This window comes from Poromitra crassiceps (genome assembly GCF_964638095.1).
Source record: "Poromitra crassiceps genome assembly, chromosome: 22".
NCBI classification, from domain to species: Eukaryota; Metazoa; Chordata; class Actinopteri; order Beryciformes; family Melamphaidae; genus Poromitra; species Poromitra crassiceps.
This window is the reverse complement of record NC_139647.1, coordinates 7,290,513-7,310,277: the sequence shown is the minus strand read 5'-3', so window position 1 is coordinate 7,310,277 and position 19,765 is coordinate 7,290,513. Positions and strand designations below refer to the sequence as shown.

Genomic DNA, 19,765 nt, shown 5'->3' with positions numbered 1-19,765 from the left:
TTTCATAGATTATAGATTCATTACACACAAAGTGAAATATTTCTAGCCTTTATTTGTTTTATTTTTCATAATTTTGGCCTACAGCTCCAGAAAACCCCCAAAACAGTATTTCAAGAAATTATTATAGTGTGAAGAAAATCAGCAGTTACTTCTCAGTTATGACTGACTCCAGCCTCAGTCCACTCCCTCTGAATCTCCACCAAATTTTTGAATCGTCTTTGCTTGACAATCCGCTGAAGCCCACAGTCATCCATGGTATTTCCATGATATTCTAATTTTTTGGAAAGGATCTGTATATAGGTAGGTATGTATGTGTGTGCGTGTGTGTGTGTGTGTGTGTGTCTTAGTGATTTCAACCATAGCTTCCAGCCCTACTACCAACTTACTTTACATGATCTACAAACAATACCTGCTGTTCTATTCTGACAGAGCGCATTAAATGAACAAGATGCCACCCGCTCCTCACAGGGAGATGCAGGCCATGTGCAGTGAGAAGCCATGTTAGATGATGCCTGACACTGGCTGGAGAGACACACAGAGCAACTCGAGATGGATTTGAGAGCAAGCAGCACTCTCAGTGGTCTGATGGAAGAAGACTGATGGAGAATATGGGGCATGGAGAGCAGTCTCAGGTGTTGTGAAAGAAGAACATAGAGGTTTGAAGGGCCGGAGCAACAGAGGCAAATTAGAGCAGATCCTGTCTGTCTGTCTGAGCAACGCGGCCACATCTTCACAATGATTCATGGTCTGGAATTGGATTATTGCCGTCTGAAGACATATTCTACCAATCATGCCCTCCCCCATTACGGACTACTTCCCTGATGCATGTGTACATTAAATAGCTTCTGTACCATGCAGCGTTTATATAAAAAAAAAAAAACGCCACAAGTATTGTGTATCTACCATCTACTCAATCATCTTTTCTCTATTATTATGTTCAATATTGGATTCAGACATAAATCAAAATCATCGTTCAATTATTGCCAATGCGAGGTATTTGCCAGTAAACCAGTTCACTTATCAACACCTCATTCAAAGAGCCCACATGACAAAGTGCTTGACAGCTGGATATTGAAAGGTGGAACAAAAACGACATACATAAATTATGTAGCGAATAGATGTGCTGAAATCTAAATATAGCCACAATATGTAATCGATAAAGTGATGAGGTTTGCTGCCATTGGATCACATTATTATGCACTATGTCACACACACATATCTTGCTCTTGTTGGTGCACTGAAGCAGCGATCATCTACTAATCAAGTTACAAATCTTATTATGATGCTTTCATCTTAAACAGTCAAATCATTTTCTATCAGTCGACTACAATCAAAATGAAGCCATTGCAACAAAATGTGGAGAGATTCAAAAGATGCTCATGTTGACACAAAAGCTCTGCTCTCTGCTCACAGCATCCAGTAAGAAGGTACTGAACGAGTATTTTTTTTCCCGAGTATTTCATTAAGCCTAAAATATTGGATTACTTACCGCATATCCGCCAATTACACTCAAGCACAATCCCTCATTTAGGCAGTTGATATTGAGCAGCCTGCAGTAGTCAATTATTTCTTCACAATTCTTCCCGGAAAAGCCTCTCAGACATCTGTTGAGAGGGCGGTTAGTGTCATCACAATCAATTCACCTGGAGCCTTGAGCACTAATAAGCCACGCTTTTTTCTTTTTTCTTTTGTAAGATACAGTTATAATTGTGTGTTCTACACTCGCTGTGTGTGATTGACTTGGGTCAAACGGTGTGTGCATTTGTTTTGAGTAGGTTGGATTACCTCGTGTCGAGTTATCAATCACAGAAAAGAAGGTTAAATTGCCTTTTAAATACTTTCCTGGAATGATTTAACTCTCCTGCCTCTCGTTGTACCGTGTGCTATGGTCAAACGCACCCATTTGTTTCATTTATCTTCACTTATCCTTCGTGTGCTCATTTCTAGTGCGAGCAACTGTGTGCGCCCCTCTGCCTTCCTTATTATAGTAGTGACATCATAATAACAATAACAACAACAGCAACAACAACAATAATGATAATAATAATAATAATAATAATAATAATAATAAATATAGCCGCAAGCGGCGATGCGGGGTCCAAGCTTCCAGTGACTTGGGGGGTGTATGTCAGATAATATAGACACTGAATTGCACATTTAGTCAGAGTTGGTATGTGCACAAGTGCACAAAGTTTGGTTGAGATTTGGTGACCTGACCGGGTTCAAGCAGTAGTAGCAGTAGTAATAGTAGTGTTAGTGTATATGTGTGTAAGTGTGTATATGTGTGTGTGTATATATGTGTGTCTATATGTGTGAGTATATGTGTGTGTGTGTGTATGTGTATATGTGTGTGTGTGTGTGTGTGTGTGTATGTGTGTGTGTGTGTGTGTGTGTGTGTGTGGCGTGTGTGTGTGTGTGTGTGTGTATAGGTGTATATGTGTGTGCATGTGTGTGTGTGTGTGTGTGTGCATGTGTGTGTGTGTGTGTGTGTGTGTGTGTGCGCGATATGTAGAGGAAGGATGACATCATAGATGACATCATAGATGACATCATAGATGACATCATCAGTGATGTCACAAGACTGTCATCGGTGGACATAGTGTCAAAGTTTAAACATTTATCATTTCAAGACGGTTTCACGTATCCAAATTCTTTGTAAGTCTTTAGATCAGGGAAGTCCAGAGATGACACAGAAAAAGTTTGGGCTCATTCGGGCAAATGGCCTAGGACGAGTTTGTTTATCAAAAGTTTAAACATTTATCATTTCAAGACGGTTGCACGTATGCAAATGCTTTATACAATTTTAGATCAGGGAAGTCCAGAGATGACACACAAAAAGTTTGGGCTTATTCGGGCAAATGGCCTAGGACGAGTTCGTTTTTTTTTTTTTTGAGAAAGTCCAATATGGCGGAAAATCTAGCAGACTTAAATGGCCGTGGTCTATATGGATAGATGCGTATTGATCCAGGGAATCCAGCAGATGTGGAATTTTGATTCTACGCCTCACGGTTCAGCAGTTATGGGTCAATACGCAAAAGGGTCTGTTATAGCGCCACCATCTGGCCAATATGGCAAATTTTTTGTCTCTGAGTAGTGGGGCACATTTCCAACCTATGTGCAAGGTCTGGCTACTGTAGCCCTTACAGTTTTTGACGTGCATGCTGTTTTAGGGCGGAATAATAATAATAATAAATATAGCCGCAAGCGGCGATGCGGGGTCCAAGCTTCCGGTGACTTGGGGGGTGTATGTCAGATAATATAGACACTGAATTGCACATTTAGTCAGAGTTGGTATGTGCACAAGTGCACAAAGTTTGGTTGAGATTTGGTGACCTGACCGGGTTCAAGCAGTAGTAGCAGTATAGTAGTGTTAGTGTATATGTGTGTAAGTGTGTATATGTGTGTGTGTATATATGTGTGTGTATATGTGTGAGTATATGTGTGTGTGTGTGTGTATGTGTATATGTGTGTGTGTGTGTGTATGTGTGTGTGTGTGTGTGTGGCGTGTGTGTGTGTATAGGTGTATATGTGTGTGCATGTGTGTGTGTGTGTGTGTGTGTGTGCATGTGTGTGTGTGTGTGTGTGCGCGATGTTATGTAGAGGAAGGATGACATCATAGATGACATCATAGATGACATCATCAGTGATGTCACAAGACTGTCATCGGTGATGACATAGTGTCAAAGTTTAAACATTTATCATTTCAAGACGGTTTCACGTATCCAAATTCTTTGTAAGTCTTTAGATCAGGGAAGTCCAGAGATGACACAGAAAAAGTTTGGGCTCATTCGGGCAAATGGCCTAGGACGAGTTTGTTTATCAAAAGTTTAAACATTTATCATTTCAAGACGGTTGCACGTATCCAAATTCTTTATACAATTTTAGATCAGGGAAGTCCAGAGATGACACACAAAAAGTTTGGGCTTATTCGGGCAAATGGCCTAGGACGAGTTCGTTTTTTTTTTTTTTTAGAAAGTCCAAGATGGCGGAAAATCTAGCAGACTTAAATGGGCGTGGTCTATATGGATAGATGCGTATTGATCCAGGGAATACAGCAGATGTGGAATTTTGATTCTACGCCTCACGGTTCAGCAGTTATGGGTCAATACGCAAAATGGTCTGTTATAGCGCCACCATCTGGCCAATATGGCAAATTTTTTGTCTCTGAGTAGTGGGGCACATTTCCAACCTATGTGCAAGGTCTGGCTACTGTAGCACTTACAGTTTTTGACGTGCATGCTGTTTTAGGGCGGAATAATAATAATAATAATAATAATAATAATAAACGGAACAGATACAATAGGGATCCACGCACTTCGTGCTTGGACCCCTAATAATAATAAACGGAACAGATACAATAGGGATCCACGCACTTCGTGCTTGGACCCCTAATAATAATAATAATAATAATAATAATAATACAAGATAGAAAATGTGAGATATGACTGAAGGGAATAAGATACTACTGAAAGTAAAAGGTGGTGGTAGTAGTAGCAGAAACCTACCAAGGTATGTGTAGAGTATTTAAAACTAACCAGATCATAATAGCTGGATTGAAAAGAAGGTAGAGCTGTTAGGTAGAGGTTAGCCTAAAAGGTAGAGCCATATACGGTCGATGAAGATAACACAATGTTTTTCCAATCGCATTGTTACAGTAGAATAGACAGGTCAACTTTTCATAGAAATCCGTTTGTATCCTCAGTGTTTTAGCAATGTGTTCCTCATGGGTATTGGCTGATCATTTATCATCTACTGTAGGAATATTACAATGTATATGTATGATTGTACAAGTTCAATTTGGTTATTTTGAATACGGATCTATATATATCATATTTTGCTTTGAGTTAAAAACAAGCTCAAGAATGATGAAAGATATCTGGAGAGCATCAAAGGCAGGCCAAAATGTAGCAAAAGACTGGTTTGGAGTGGAGCCTGCCATACATGAACAAGGACAGGTATGCACAGAACCAGGTATCTGGAACAATCATCCAAACCGAGGAAGAGCAACTGTTCATAGTAAAACTACAGTAGCAGCCAAACTAAAAGGTTTGGAATATATTTGATATTTTTTGCCACAGTTTTACTGCTGATCATACTATTTTATAGCTCTGTGAATTCCATTGTGGCATGAGTGGCTGCAGCTTGAATAACAAACAAACAAAACCAAATGTTACTGTATTTGCTTACTGAAATCAAACAACTGAAATATTAAGTGGAAGATTTTCACATGCCATCCCAGTCATGTTCTGAAAGGGGACATGGAGAGTGGCCTCTATTAGATCCCTGTGTGTGTTTCACCTGCAGGCGTAATCCTCTCCCCTGGATACACAGCTGCCATTGTTGAGACATGCTGACGGGCTGCACAGGCTGCATGCTGCACAGGCACACTGCACACACAGGCAAAACAAACCAGGTCAGCTGTCAGCACCAGAGAACAAGGCTAGATTACTACGAGCTATACCAGATCGCTAACTGAAAAACAAGGCTAGATTACTACGAGCTATACCAGATCGCTAACTGAAAAACAAGGCTAGATTACTACGAGCTATACAAGATCGCTAACTGAAAAACAAGGCTAGATTAGTACAAGCTATACCAGATCGCTAACTGAAAAACAAGGCTAGATTACTACAAGCTATACCAGATCGCTAACTGAAAAACAAGGCTAGATTACTTTAAGCTATACAAGATCGCTAACTGAAAAACAAGGCTAGATTACTTTAAGCTATACAAGATCGCTAACTGAAAAACAAGGCTAGATTACTATAAACTATACCAGATCGCTTATTGTAAAGTGTTAGCAGTACGGTATACTGTAGCACAGTGACACAGAGCAATGGAAATGCCAGAAAATGACAACAGCTCACTGTACCATTCATTACTGATCTCGACAGTTATATATCTGAAAATAAAGTTTTATGTCCATTATAAGAGGGTAATGCTGAGAATACTTGAGTTTCTGTGCTATTACAAAGCAAAATTAATTTTAATTTCAATTTGCATACTGAGCTCAAAGAAATATCAATGTCATGCAGATGATTTTGATGCATGTTCCATGTACTGGTATTCTGATGTGGATTGTACAAATGCTTAGCCCGCACGGCAAACACCGTAATGAAGAAAATGAAGGTCAGAAAAGACAATTAGCCCATTATTGTATTTTCTCTTGTGTGCTCAAGCACATTAGAAAGAGTATTGGCTTAAAAAAAAAGTATGAGCACAAGAACATCAAATTAGAAAAGGCTTTTTATGAGAGCCATTTCTTCCTCTAGAGGGCATGCTGACTTCCTCTAGAGCAGGGGTTTTCAAACTGGGAGGCGGGCCTCCCCAGGGGGGCTCCAAACAGTTTCAGGGGAGGTGCAGGGAATGGCAGTGAAAAAATATTACATACGTTTTCAAAAGGAGGTCCCATAGAATGGCCTAAATGGGTGTGATTTGGTTAAAGAGATAGTTCAGAGATACAGTAGTTTGGGGGGAGATTTTACCGTTTTTCCCACTTTCCCAGAGACAAATACATGCAGACCCTTTTTTATGTATTTGGCATAATGTTGAGTATGTCAACAGCAATGTCAGACTATCTTGGCTCAATTGTTGAGTGGCAATGGGATCAAATAACAGTCATGATGAAGGGAGGGGTGCTTTGTCCAAGTGTCAGCGTCTGAGGGGAGGCTCACCGTCTCAGACTTTGAAAACCCCTGCTCTAGAGGGCGTGCTGGCTTCCTCTAGAGGGCATGCTGGCTCCCCGAGCCAGCATGCCCTCTCCCCCATCATAGAGACACTGCGTAACGCGTCATCATTCAGAAACCACGCCCAAGACGGGGGAAAACAGAACCCCCCCCTCCAATCCTGGCGTTCCCCTATGTCACGTGCATGGTTGCGTGTTGCACACAAAGATGGTATATACAGAAGATGAACACTCCAACTTACTTCCTTGACAGCTAAATCCACATTTTCTTTTCGCCAATTCTCAATGGCTTCCTTGTTTTGCTCGGGAGTACAAAAAAACTTTAATTGGCGATTTTTTACATTTGTTGTCTGCGCAGCCCACCACACAACAGCTTTTAGCTATGTTTAATTCAAGGAAAATGACGCTGGTGAATGGGAGTGAACGGACCGATTTCCCCCGTGATGGGCGTGGCCTATTTCTTGCAGTGTCTCTATGCCCTCTCCTCCAGTTCTTCTTCAGGCACACACCCTCTCCCCCAGCCAGCTCGCCCTCTGCCCCAGCCAGCATGCCATGCCCTCTCCCCCAGCTCTTCTTCAGGAGGAAATATTAATTGCTGCTGCAGCATTCAAAATGACACCCTGTCATCTCGTTTAAAGATGTTCATTTCCACGTGCCGCGTCTTATTTATTCCCCCTCCGAGGAAAACGAACATGAGACGAAGTGAAGTGCTTACATGGCCCCCTGCAGAACACATGTGTCCCTCCTGACACGCGTGTGACATGCAGTTGACATGGAGCCTCGAGTCACAGTTGAAGCCCGTGAATCCCTCTGCACAGCGACAGACAAAGCCACCGGTGGCCTCGTCGTCACACGTGCCACCGTGTCGGCACGGGTTCGGATCGCAAGGGGCTTTCCTCTTCTGGCACGGCGGGCCTACAGAATACAACATTCAAACATTATTGCCATTTTAGTCACATCATTGGAACGTTGTTTGCACATGACAGAATCTCTCAACAGCCTGTCGACGCACTGTGACACCTGCACGACACACACGTGTAAAGCTGTTCATATTGACGCAGACTGCCTTGACTCAAGACACTGCAGCGGTGCATGGCCAAGGTGTGTGGAACATAGTAGCATTTGAGCAGTGTGAAATAGCATCAGGGCAATATGAGCGCAGTTTATGCCAGGAAAGAAATGACTCGAAATGATTTGTAGCCCTTAGGCCATGTTCAGACTAGGAGGCCAAATCTGATTTGTGAACTTTAGTGACCTATTAATGATTCTATCCAGATTGGTTTTATGAGTGTGGACGCTCCAAGTCTGATTTGTGTCACTTGTCCCAAACCACATATGGAGGTCTGGACACACAGATCCGACTTGAACACTTGCCCAAATCAGATTGGTGGCAGTGTGGACAAACTCCCAAATCTGATTTGGGAAACCAATCAAGATAATGATGATTAATGACTTTAGCAGCAAATCGGATTTGCCTGTAGTGTGAACATGGCCTTAGAGGAAGGGGTCATTGATGTATTTAAATAATCTGCATAGGCAGGATTGCAAAAGAATGAGGCTATATACAGTGTGGAACATTGTTTGTTGCTATAACTGTAAAGGGCTTAAGTAAGTATTATTCTTACAATCACATGAAATGCAAGAATGACTTTACTGTGTACTGTACATACTGTCATTGCAGTCAGAATTGTATCTTGGGTCTGATTGATGGTATGTAGTAGAACTTAATTGCCCGTTTCAGATGCTGTCACACTGAACGAGCCAAGCCAGCTGAAAACCATTTAAGACCAAAGATGTTATCCAGCATACAGAAATGTTGTTATGGGGAGGTAGTGTATATGGCATGCATGTCATACCTGCTTGTATTTACTGTATGTTTGACATGTAAAAGACAGCTAAATGTTGTAGAGATTATACATACTTTTCTTATTGGCACTGTACTAAAATGGCACTGTAGTAAAAAATAAATAAAAGAAAATCCACATTTAATTTGCAAGTGTTTAGCAACTACTGTAAATAGATTCACACTGGACACCTAACCTTGACAGCTAACTGTCAAGGCAGCCTGGCTACCATTCCCTTTTAATGCTTGTTAGCATGGTTATTTCAACATTAATAGCTCAGTTAGTCACGGTAAACACACATTATGAAAGTTTGAAAAAAAGTTAGACTATCACAACCTAAAACACATCATTTTGATTGAACCCCAGCGTGTGCTGTTCAAATGATGCACAGGAGAGAGACAGCACGTGCTGTTCAAATGATGCACAGGAGAGAGAGACAGCACATGTGGCAGGGAGCCCACGCTTGCATTTCGTGTCCTGGCCCTTGATTGGCTGGTGATATAAACGTAGTTGGCACGGGGAATTGACAGCTGGACTTTGCGGATTACAGAGATTTTAATGACAAACATTTGTTGAGAATTAGATTAGAGAGGTTTGAATGACAGGGGTCTGTTATTCCGCACGCATTGGCAACTTAGGCCAGTGGTTCTCAAATCTTTTCACGACGGACCCCTAAACTGACAAAAATTAGACCACGGACGGACCCCCATTTGATAGGATTTTATCCCACGGTCCCCCATATGATAATTAGATTGATGCTTTTAGATGTTTTATTACAGAAAGTGTATAAAACCCATGACTAAAAGTCATTGTGTTACTTATGAATGGAATTATAGCGAAAATAAATTACACCCCTTTTGGCTGGGGACCCCCTGGAACCCCCTCAAGGACCCCTGGGGGTCCCCGGACCCCCGTTTGAGAACCACTGACTTAGGCAACTTTATGTTTCGTACCGGTAAGTGATATGTTATTTGCTAGCCTAATTTTTGATAAGGGTAGGGTACTATACGCTACTGGTTTAAATAAGCATTTGATAGCATTTCCCATCTTTGCTGAACAAGGGTTCTGTGTGAAAGGAAATATAAGGTGTGTCCCATATAGTGCCTGTCCCACATATAGCCTGGCTGAGTTCAGTGATTGAAGCAAATAAAAGCCCAGGCTATTTGTTTGAAGTTTTCAGGTAACTGTGCTAAAGACAGTGAAAGCAGTAACTAAGGTAACTCTGTGCTAAAGACAGTGAAAGCAGTAACTAAAGGGAAACCATCAAAGAGGACTTTTTTTTAAAGTGAGTGATCACTCAGGACTGCTGTCTTTCATAAGCACTTTCCAAGATAACATTCTTTGGTCACTCAGTAGTTTTTCTCCAACTAAATCCACCCGCCTACCCCCTTCCTCCCCACCCCAAACACCCCACCCCACCCCACCCCACCCATCAGCAGCACCACCACCACCGTCTTACCCCAGACAGGGTAATGCCATGGTGACATTGTAGCAACGGATAAAATTAGAATGAATTGGTTGTGGGTTCAAGGTGAATAAAATGTGATGTTATTCCCTGGTGAGGGGCTTCATGTTTGTGTTCTTCAGAAGGTGCCTACACATTTATCTTTCCACTGACTCTTTCTTTGCATATTTCCCTTAATCCCCCTGCTGATACAAGTGCTCCTGTCCCTGAGGCTCCTCGCAGGCTCCTCTGTGGGCATCAATCTCACCGTGTGCACCCTCAGGGCTTTGCTGCTGCCTCGTTTCCCCCACTAGAAATGGAGGTTTCATAAGTTGTCCACTAAAAGTTACAGCAACACAAATGATCTGTAGGAACATTTGTGTCTTGCCCGTGTAGGCACGGAATCAACCATGATGATTGTACTCTACGAGAGACTGATGAATCTCTACATCTGTGAAAAGACTGGATTAGAACGGGGTGTATAGTAAATTATACCTATTGATTTCATTAAGAGTGCAAAGGGTTCATATTTGTGCAAAAACAAATGTATCACAGACTGTGATTACAAACTGTGGTGATAAATAAATTACACTGTATCAATGTACCGTATCTAATTCTGTTGTTTAACTCATTGAGTGCCAATGACGACAATCGTCGTCAATTCGATTACTAACGTAGAGTGCCAATGACGACGATTGTCGTCAATTGCGTTTTTTGACGGTGGGACGTGGATCAATGCCTAATACATCTCCTGTAAAATTTTGGGGCATGTTGAATGTGTATAACCTATTTTACCGACCCATTAGGTGGCGACAGTGCTCTCCAGATTAGAGAAAGTTGAGTAAAAACAGCAGAAAAAGCCGTGATGAAACCATTCTCATGAGAATGGTTTGGCTTTTCGCTGTCGCGCTGGGAGCCGGCGCACAACGGTGGGGGGCTCCGAAAATAGACTCTGGGTGCAGCACACTTTGAAACGCGCAGCAGAAAGCCCAGAAAGCCCAGAATCGGACGCAGCTTCATCCCAGCTCACAACCGAAACCCCAGAAACGAGCGAGCCCGATCCAGACTCCCCCGATGAGCGGGCGCCATCCGAACGTGGATCCGCAAGCAGCAGAGACTCGCCTGACAAGCAGCAGAGCAAGCAGAGCCACCAGAGACACACCCACGGAGGAGGAGTTTGCAGTAGAGGGGGGTGGGGGTGCTGTTATATTGAAGGAAATTACTGTTCAGATGTTTCAGGTCAGAAAATATTAGTTTCAGAGTCAGTGATTTGCTTGAAATGCTTAATTTCACAAAAGGCTCAATATCTCAGCTTCTAGATGGAAACGCCTGTTTTTGCTGTTTTTGACCTACCGGTATCTTCTCCGGCTGATAACTAAAGAACGGAAAATGAGATCAATAAACTTTTTTTTGCTGCTGATACAATAGAGTCTCATCGTTCTCGAGAAATCACTGAAAACGCTCTGAAACTCTGGCACTGGGAGCGTCCGTTCTCCAAAAGTGGCTGGCACTCAATGAGTTAACAGGAGTGATGATTACATAGTATCCAAATTACGCTTTGAAAATTTGATATTATACCATCAACTATATTATAGAGGCCATTTACACCTGGCGTTAACATGCATTTTCTGTGATCAGATTGCAATCAGATTGTGTTTTATCACTTGAAATGCCAGGTGTAAACACCCCCAAAACCCATTGAAGAAGGATTGCAATCTGATCGGCCAAACCACCTCCGGAGGTGGTCAGGGATGTATTATGTACACATCGAACACAAGTGTAAATGCAATGTGTCCTCTCAATCTGGATACAGCAACTTTATGCGGATTGAGAGGACAGCCATTTCTGCAATCTGATTGCAATCTGATGGCAGAAAACGCATGTTAACGCCAGGTGTAAATGGCCTCTATAGACGCTTTTCACATCAACTAAATTATAGATACATTAACTCTATTATAGATACATTAACTATATTATAGATACATTAACTATATTATAGATACATTAAAGGAACACTCCGCCCATTTTCAACCAGCTTTGTATCATTAGAACATCAGTAGTATATCAGAAAACTGTAAACGGTTTTGAAGTCTGTCATTTAATTTGACAGTTATTGAGTGTTAAAGTGTGGACCAGTGACATCACTGGTCCACACTAACTCAAATTAATAACTCATTAACTCAAATCAACTCTCAATAACTGTCAAACTATTCATCATTCATCTAGTTTGACAGTTATTGAGAGTTGATTTGAGTTAATGAGTTATTAATTTGAGTTAGTGTGGATGTCACTGGTCCACACTTTAACACTCACTAACTGTCAAATTAAATGACAGACTTCAAAACAGTTTACAGTTTTCTGATATACTACTGATGTTCTAATGATACAAAACTGGTTGAAAATGGGCAGAGTGTTCCTTTAACTATATTATAGATGCTTTTCACAGAATTGTGTGAGGCCATGTTTTACAAGTGATCTTAGCCATTGTCAAATCACTGTAAACCATGCCCTCTTGGGGCTTATTGCTTCATTTGAAACCTCGCTTATTTCCTGTCAGCTGTTGTACTGGCAAACACTGCAACAGGAAGTAAGCTAGGGGCAATTTAAAATGTTGATGTCGTCAAATTAAAAGCATCTATACTATAGTGGTTTCTATAGAAACAATTAACACCTTACACCAAATGGAAATGGGCCTATAAAGAGGGTAATACCCTGCAACAAATACCCTAGAGGTAGTTAGAGGTAGTGCGCAGGAGAGTCAAATCAAAAGAAAATCTCATTTGAAACGTCCCATGAGTTTGCCTCATTATTCTGTGCGCATAGACTTTGGCCTGTGAGGGCAGCCTCTACTGCCACTAAACTCCACTTGATTAATGAGGCGACTGCAGAGGGGGGGTACAGGAAGCTGATGGAATGGCAGGACACCATGACTCTGCTGCAGAGGAGGGGGTAGAGCAAACTGATGGAACGGCGGGACACCATGACTCTGCAAAAGCACCCCGCAGAGTCTGCTCACTGTACCTGGATCAGGAGGAACTATTACAGCTAAACACGTAACAGGCCACACGTAACTGGCAGACTCTTTTCTGCAAAGAATTATATTAATAAGCATTTCAAACATGATAGTGGCAAAGAGTTTTACAATGGCTCTATTTTTTTTATGTATTTTTACCAATTGTTCAACCTGTGGTGGTCCAGTTACTTAAGGTAAATGTAATGTTGTCTGGTGTGTTGTCTGGTAATGTGTGTCTGGTGTTCACGGCAAGACGGTTCTCTCTGCAGAGGAACAGCATTTTATGGTAAATGTGGTAACAGCGCGGGGTTTGCGGAGAGCGCAGAATCAGCTGTTTGTGCGAATAGAATAAACCTCTAGTAACCAACTAACAGCAACCATTAACAAGTATAGGAAGCACAGGGGACAGGGGGACATGTCCCCTCCAATACTAAAAGGTGGTTAAAATGTCCCCTTCAAAAAAATAAAGCACTAATTGTGTTACTTTGCCGCTGCATTGAAAAATGAACCATTGGACTTGGGCCTCAAAGGGCACTTCTGGTGCTCTGCAGAGCTATAGAAAGCTAGCAGCACAGCACGCTCTGTGAGCAAAGACCATTTTTGTAAGGTAAAGGTAAAGTAAAGGTAAAGTCCCACTGATTGTCACACAATGTGTGAAATTTGTTCTCCGCATTTGACCCATCCCCTGGGGGAGCGGTGAGCAGCAGCGTGCGCCGCGCTCGGGAATCACATGGTGATTTAACCCCCCAATTCCAACCCTTTGATGCTGAGTGTCAAGCAGGGAGGCAACGGGTCCCATTTTTATAGTCTTTGGTATGACTCGGCCGGGGATCGAACTCACGACCTCCCAGTCTCAGGGCGGACACTCAGACCACAAGGCCGCTGAGCTGTTATGCTATTGTGCAAAGATAATTAAAAAAAATTGCGCGTGTGGTTCCCCTCCGCTGCTACCACTCCATCCTAGGGGAAACACTGACGAGGAGCTTGGTGCAGACCCCCTGCGGAGCTCCGCCCTCGCCGCAAACACCCCCCGCAGCGCCAACACCGGACACACCGCAGTAACCAGTAAATCTGCCTTAGAGGGAAATTTAAGAAGAAAAAAAGACTCCACATTAGGGCTGCACGATATATCGTTTACACATCGTCATCGCGATGTGCGCATGCGCAATAGTCACATCGCAGGGCGTGCGATGTTAAAAGTAAATTAACTCGTCATTTTGCTTGATAAACTCTCACTTTAGGGGTAGCCTACTGAGTGAAATGCAGTCTCTCTCAAAGGTGAGAGATGCCCTACTACAGCTGTACTCACTCATTTAGTGCTTAGCTTCAACACAACAAAATGGACAGAGAGCTAAATTGAATTATTTTTGCTTATGTTGCGTTGCTGACAGTAGCCCGTCGGATGTAAACGATGTGATTGCCAGGGCCGATTTTACCAACGGGCTTACCCGGGCTGAAGCCCGGGGCCCGGGACATCAAGGGGCCCAAAAAAAAAAAAAAAAAAAAAAAAAAAATTTTTTTTTTTTTTTTTTTTTTGGGGACCCTTGATGTTTTTTTTTTGGGCCCCCTGTCCAGGGTCTTCGCAAAAAATGCTTTTTTTACTGACGCCATTCAATTTTTTTTCGACTGTGAGATGGTGTCCACCCGCTATGCCGACCACTCGCAATGCCGACCTTAGGTTTAGGCGTGGGGGTGGGAGAGGTTAGGTTTTGGGTTAGGGTCTGGGGGAGGTTAGGTTTAGGCGTGGGGGTGGGAGAGGTTAGGTTTTGGGTTAGGGTCTGGGGGAGGTTAGGTTTAGGCATGGGGGCTGGGAGAGGGGAGGTCGGAACAGCGAGAGGAGGAAAGGCTCACCCACTTGACATTGATGTCATTGGAAAGTGACATTGTTAGAACATTGGACTTCACCACTCTAGTCAAACGCTTTGCCACGGCAAAAGTCAGGAAGAAGACATTTCAGGTACGAACAGACTTGAATACTGCTTGATTGATTTGTGCAATAATTGTGAGAATGTGTGTGTGCACTGTAATAATAACAGCAATAATAAATACTAAATAATAATAATAAAAGTGCTTGTTGTGACATCTCAGTGGCAATGTTTTCTTTCCAATCAGGCTGTTTATGAAAGAACATGATGGCTAAACCTACAGTTTGTGTTTGTAAGTTAGAATGCTGACAGGAGAGCAGGTGGTGACATGAAAGTTAGTGAGAAAAGGAGAAGATACTGAATAATGACATCACAACAGTATAATCCTAATGTTGATTTAAAATTAAATATTCCTTTAAATACGGCTAAAAAAGGTTAAAAAAAAACACTCAGGCGCCGCCGAAGCCCCCCCTTCCGCTTGAGTGGGGGGCCCTGCAGAGATGAATAGCCCAGGGGCCCATGAAGTGTAAAATCGGCCCTGGTGATTGCGTAGGCGGATGTGTCCACAGGTTGCAGCGCACTAGCAGGCTGGCTGCTGTAACTCAAACATGTCTGTGGAGTGGAGATATTTAACTCTTGAAACACCAACAAGCAAGACAGCAACATAATATAATGACAAGAAGGCTAAAGTGATTATTACTGAGAAGTTGTCCGTGTATCACCGCAGCTCTCTCTCCCCCTCAGGCTCTGATGATGCCAGGTCCTACACATAGGGAGCGTTTTTTTCGTGCGATTAATTTGCACGTCAATAATATTATCCGAACCTATATCAGTCAATGCAACCGTGCATACCAACGGCGAAGTTTCGCCGAGCGTTATTGCGGTGTTTATTTTTTCGAACCACGGTCGATTTTTCAGTAGTTCGCTTCCGACGTGTACACATCTGTGGCTGTGATTGACAGGTGGGTCAAAACTCGCATCGCAATTTCGTGCCATATATTCGCTCTTGATGTGTAAGGACCTGGGTTGAGTTAATCATACATAGCGACTCATTTACACAAAACATTTCAGTGAAAATAAAAAGACAAGAGACATATCTTGGCAATTAAATGTATATTTATTACTTTTCACGAATGAATTGTTTGTCACCAGTGCTGCTACATGTGAATCGTCGTCTCTGTCTGTACTGCGGTGCGCTCCAAAACCGGAACTCCAGAGATGCGGAGTGTACCACTTGGTAGTTTCTGGAGGGGGTTTCCGGGGGGTCAGACCAAGTGTGTAAAGTGGCAGGGGTGTTTCATTGTTGATTTATTGAAACGGTAGATTCTGGCACTCAATATTAGGGGTGGGCAATATATCAATTGTATATCAATATTGTGATATGAGACTATATGGTCTTAGATGTTGGATATGGTAAAATATGGTGATGATACGGCATACATGTTGTCTTTCCCTGGCTTTAAAAGCTGCAGTACACTAAGTGAAATGTAGGCTAGTGACATTTTTAAAGTAGAATGTCATAACTCACTCACTTTTTCATGTATGTAAGTCATGGAAATCCATTGGTCAAAATGTGTATGAACCCTGATAGATGGTGCTCTGAGGCCTACCAGTAGGCCACAGCCCAGTGGTTGAGAAACATTAAAATACATAATTTCCCTCTCAATATCAGATGGACTCCTCTACAAAATCACCCAAATCAATCTAGAAGTATTATTTTCTTTAAAATAGAGCTATTCTGGTAATCTGGTGAAAATCTCTATTTTTTCATATCGCAATATATATCGCAGGGGTGGGGAATATCGCAATGTCAGTTTTTTCCAATATCGTGCAGCCCTACTCCACATAATATTAATTTCCCAAGCCGAGGGTTAGATGGTCTACGAGAGCTTGGGTTCAGAATGCATTTTTCCAAAACCGCATTTTTAAACAAAAACACGATTTCAGACGGCAGCCCGTCTTTATTGTCACACGAACACACTACAACACACATGCATGCGGCCACTACACACTCTCATGCCGACGGTGGCCGGTGAAATATGTCCTCTGCATTTGACCCATCCGGGCTTGTCCTTTCCTCCAGGGGGCAGGCCAGGAGCAGCAGTGGTCGCTTTTTCTTTCCAGCGCCCGGGGACCTTCATTGGACCAACTTCAGATGTTGTCGACGTCACTGGTCGGATGATGATCTTCTGCATGTTTTTAGTGGGGGGTTATGTACGGAGGAACCCCCCTTTTGTCAAGCAGACACAGTGTTGTACATTATCAGTAATAGTAATGATGATAGGGAATCTGAGACATTTTCCTTCCTCTAATTGGCTTCACTGAGCCAAAAGGAATAATTGCAGCGAGTGCTGGAAGTAACCTTGAGAGACATCACCCAAATAATACGTTGAAAGCCTGGGTTGGACGCCACAGGCAAAGCGATGAAACTTCAAGACTGTTGCCAGGACAAATTGTGCTCCAAACAAAACAATGAATCAGTGTGTGGAAGCCACCTGCAGTTTCTACTCAAGACAGTTCATCGCAGGCTTGTTTGTCGAGCCGACAGTGTTATCCAGGGCACCCGGGAGAGAAGGCAGGTCCTGTAACCCATTTGTGGGTGATAATCATTAACCTAAATATGTACGTTAGTGCGGGAAATGACACTCATTACCCAACTAATGGGTGAAGCAGTATTGTCTCATAAACAAGCTTATAGCAGCTCACAAGGACTATCCCGTGCCCCCACAAGAGCCCCAAGCTCAATCACAGTGAAGGAAATAATTATATTTGGCTCCAGAGGAGAATTGTGAAAACTGGCTTGATAATGTCAGTTGTGGTAATGTGGACTGATCCCCTCTTTGAAATCATTCAGGAGTTTGCACACTGAACATATCCACCTTATTTCTAGCTGCCATGATGCCTGATGGGTGCTTCTTCCGCTTCCGGTGTAATAGACTGTTTTAACTTGACAAAAAAAAACGTCTATGAGGATTTGACAGCAGAGCCATTCTGCTCTACAGCCGTGTCGTTCGGGTGCTGGGATAACGTAATGCATTGTGGGTAGTCGGCTACTGTGGCTAATGCTAGCGGCTAGCGTAATAGTTACTTTACATGGCAGTAAAACGCCACTGAATGACCAAATTGATTTAACTTTTAACCATTTCGAGTAACACCGTTTCCATACGGACCCCCAGCGTTGGTTAGTTGTTTATAACGTGACTATATTTATAACTTTTATAACGTACTCCAGCTTCCGGTTTATAATTCGGGTCTGCAGCCGAGTCTAACAAAGGAAATGGCAAGCTGCAACAATAAGTCACGTTAAACCGGACCTTGTACCCACAATTATTTTTTTACAGTGGGGCATTCAAAAATAAGGTGGATAGAAAGTAAATTTATTTGACATTATCTTAGGGCTGCTCGATTATGTCAAAAATCATAACCACGATTATTTGAGATTGAGAGCACAATTATTTAACGCGATTCCTCATTGACTTTGGCAACATTGCTGTAACACAGTGCTGCAGTTTATATTTTTTATTTTTGAGACAGGCAAATGTCTCAAACATAGACTGATATCACAGGATGTTGTGAAGAGTACAGAACATGTCTATATAATTTGTAAAGATTTTATTATAAAAAATATATAGGCTGAATTCTCTTCATAAAATGTTTTATATTTTTTGAAAGATAGTTTTATTTCAAATGGTTTTATTTATTTATCTTTTAATATATTTTAAATTTTTATATATTTCATGTACGGTAGCTATTTTAGTCTGTGATACCGTGACGGTAATTGCAAATCGCACCTTTTCCCCAAATCGCACAGCACTAGTATGTATGTATGTACAGTATGTATTTATGTATGTATGTACATGTATGTATGTATGTATGTATGTATAGTGGGACCAGGTCTCAAGCACTGGCACATAAAGAACTGATGATCTTTTAAAGATATATGGTTTTTGAAGCTGCCAATGGACTACTTGCACAACTCCACTACTTCCTGAAATGAGTAGGGCATCTTGGTTTCCTGTCCTACACTATTGGATGAACTGATTAATGTCAGGTGTGCCTGATCACGGTTGTTGTGACTGCAGCAGTCAGGCACACCTGACATTAATCAGTTCATCCAATAGTGTAGGACAGGAAACCAAGATGCCCTACTCATTTCAGGAAGTAGTGGAGTTGTGCAAGTAGTCTATTGCAACCTTTAACGATAGCAGCCCCCTCAGGCCAACTGATATGACACTGCATATGGAGCTGGGATGCTGCATCATATTTTGCAGTGTATAGTCTCTGAAAAAGTGAGTAGCTGTATTATATATATGATGTGATTTGAGCCTTGAAAGACTGGCTTTTCACTCTCACAGCAGGTTTGCTAGTGATAGGGCCTATCCATCTCTGTTACAGATACTGCACAAGCAGCCAAATAACAGAGTTGCTTACCAGAGTCTCCTGTGTCACAGACGCATCTGAAGGAGGCAGGCGACACTGGAACACACGTCCCATTCGGACAAACTCTATCGCAGTTTTCTTTCCCGGTGACATCAGAGCAGTTAACCCCTAAAACAAAATAGTGACCCATAAAACAAAGGGAATTGCACAGATTACTGGTCATTTTAATTACAATTGTTTCTGAAAAACAATCAGTGTTTCCCCTAGGTCTGCTGCTGTTGTGTGTGGGGCGGCACATTGTACCTTGGCATGTGACAAATGCATACCTGCACACACCTGTGAGAAGTGGCAGCATAAGAGAACCATTAAGCAGAAGAATGCTAAACAAAAGATGTGGCTAGCCAATTTAGCATGTCCACAGGATGTGCTGGGAAACCTTGTTCAGAATCAGAATGACTTTTATTGTCACAGTACAGCTTATACAAGTTACATACAGGACATTTGTATGTAACTTGTATAAGCCCCCCCCCCCGA

At 42.2% G+C, this 19,765-nt stretch overlaps 1 protein-coding gene across 1 annotated transcript in view; it reads right to left on the bottom strand.

Moving 5' to 3' along the window:
- The window catches only part of eys (eyes shut homolog), a gene marked incomplete at both ends in the record, with an annotated part of 311,891 nt that overhangs the window by 205,580 nt on the left and 86,546 nt on the right, over positions 1–19,765 (bottom strand). Inside the window, 4 exons of the mRNA XM_083658278.1 lie at positions 1,490–1,604; positions 5,299–5,387; positions 7,401–7,600; positions 19,283–19,399. Of these exons, the coding sequence (XP_083514404.1) occupies positions 1,490–1,604; positions 5,299–5,387; positions 7,401–7,600; positions 19,283–19,399 (521 nt within the window). The remainder of the gene's footprint in view (positions 1–1,489; positions 1,605–5,298; positions 5,388–7,400; positions 7,601–19,282; positions 19,400–19,765) is intronic.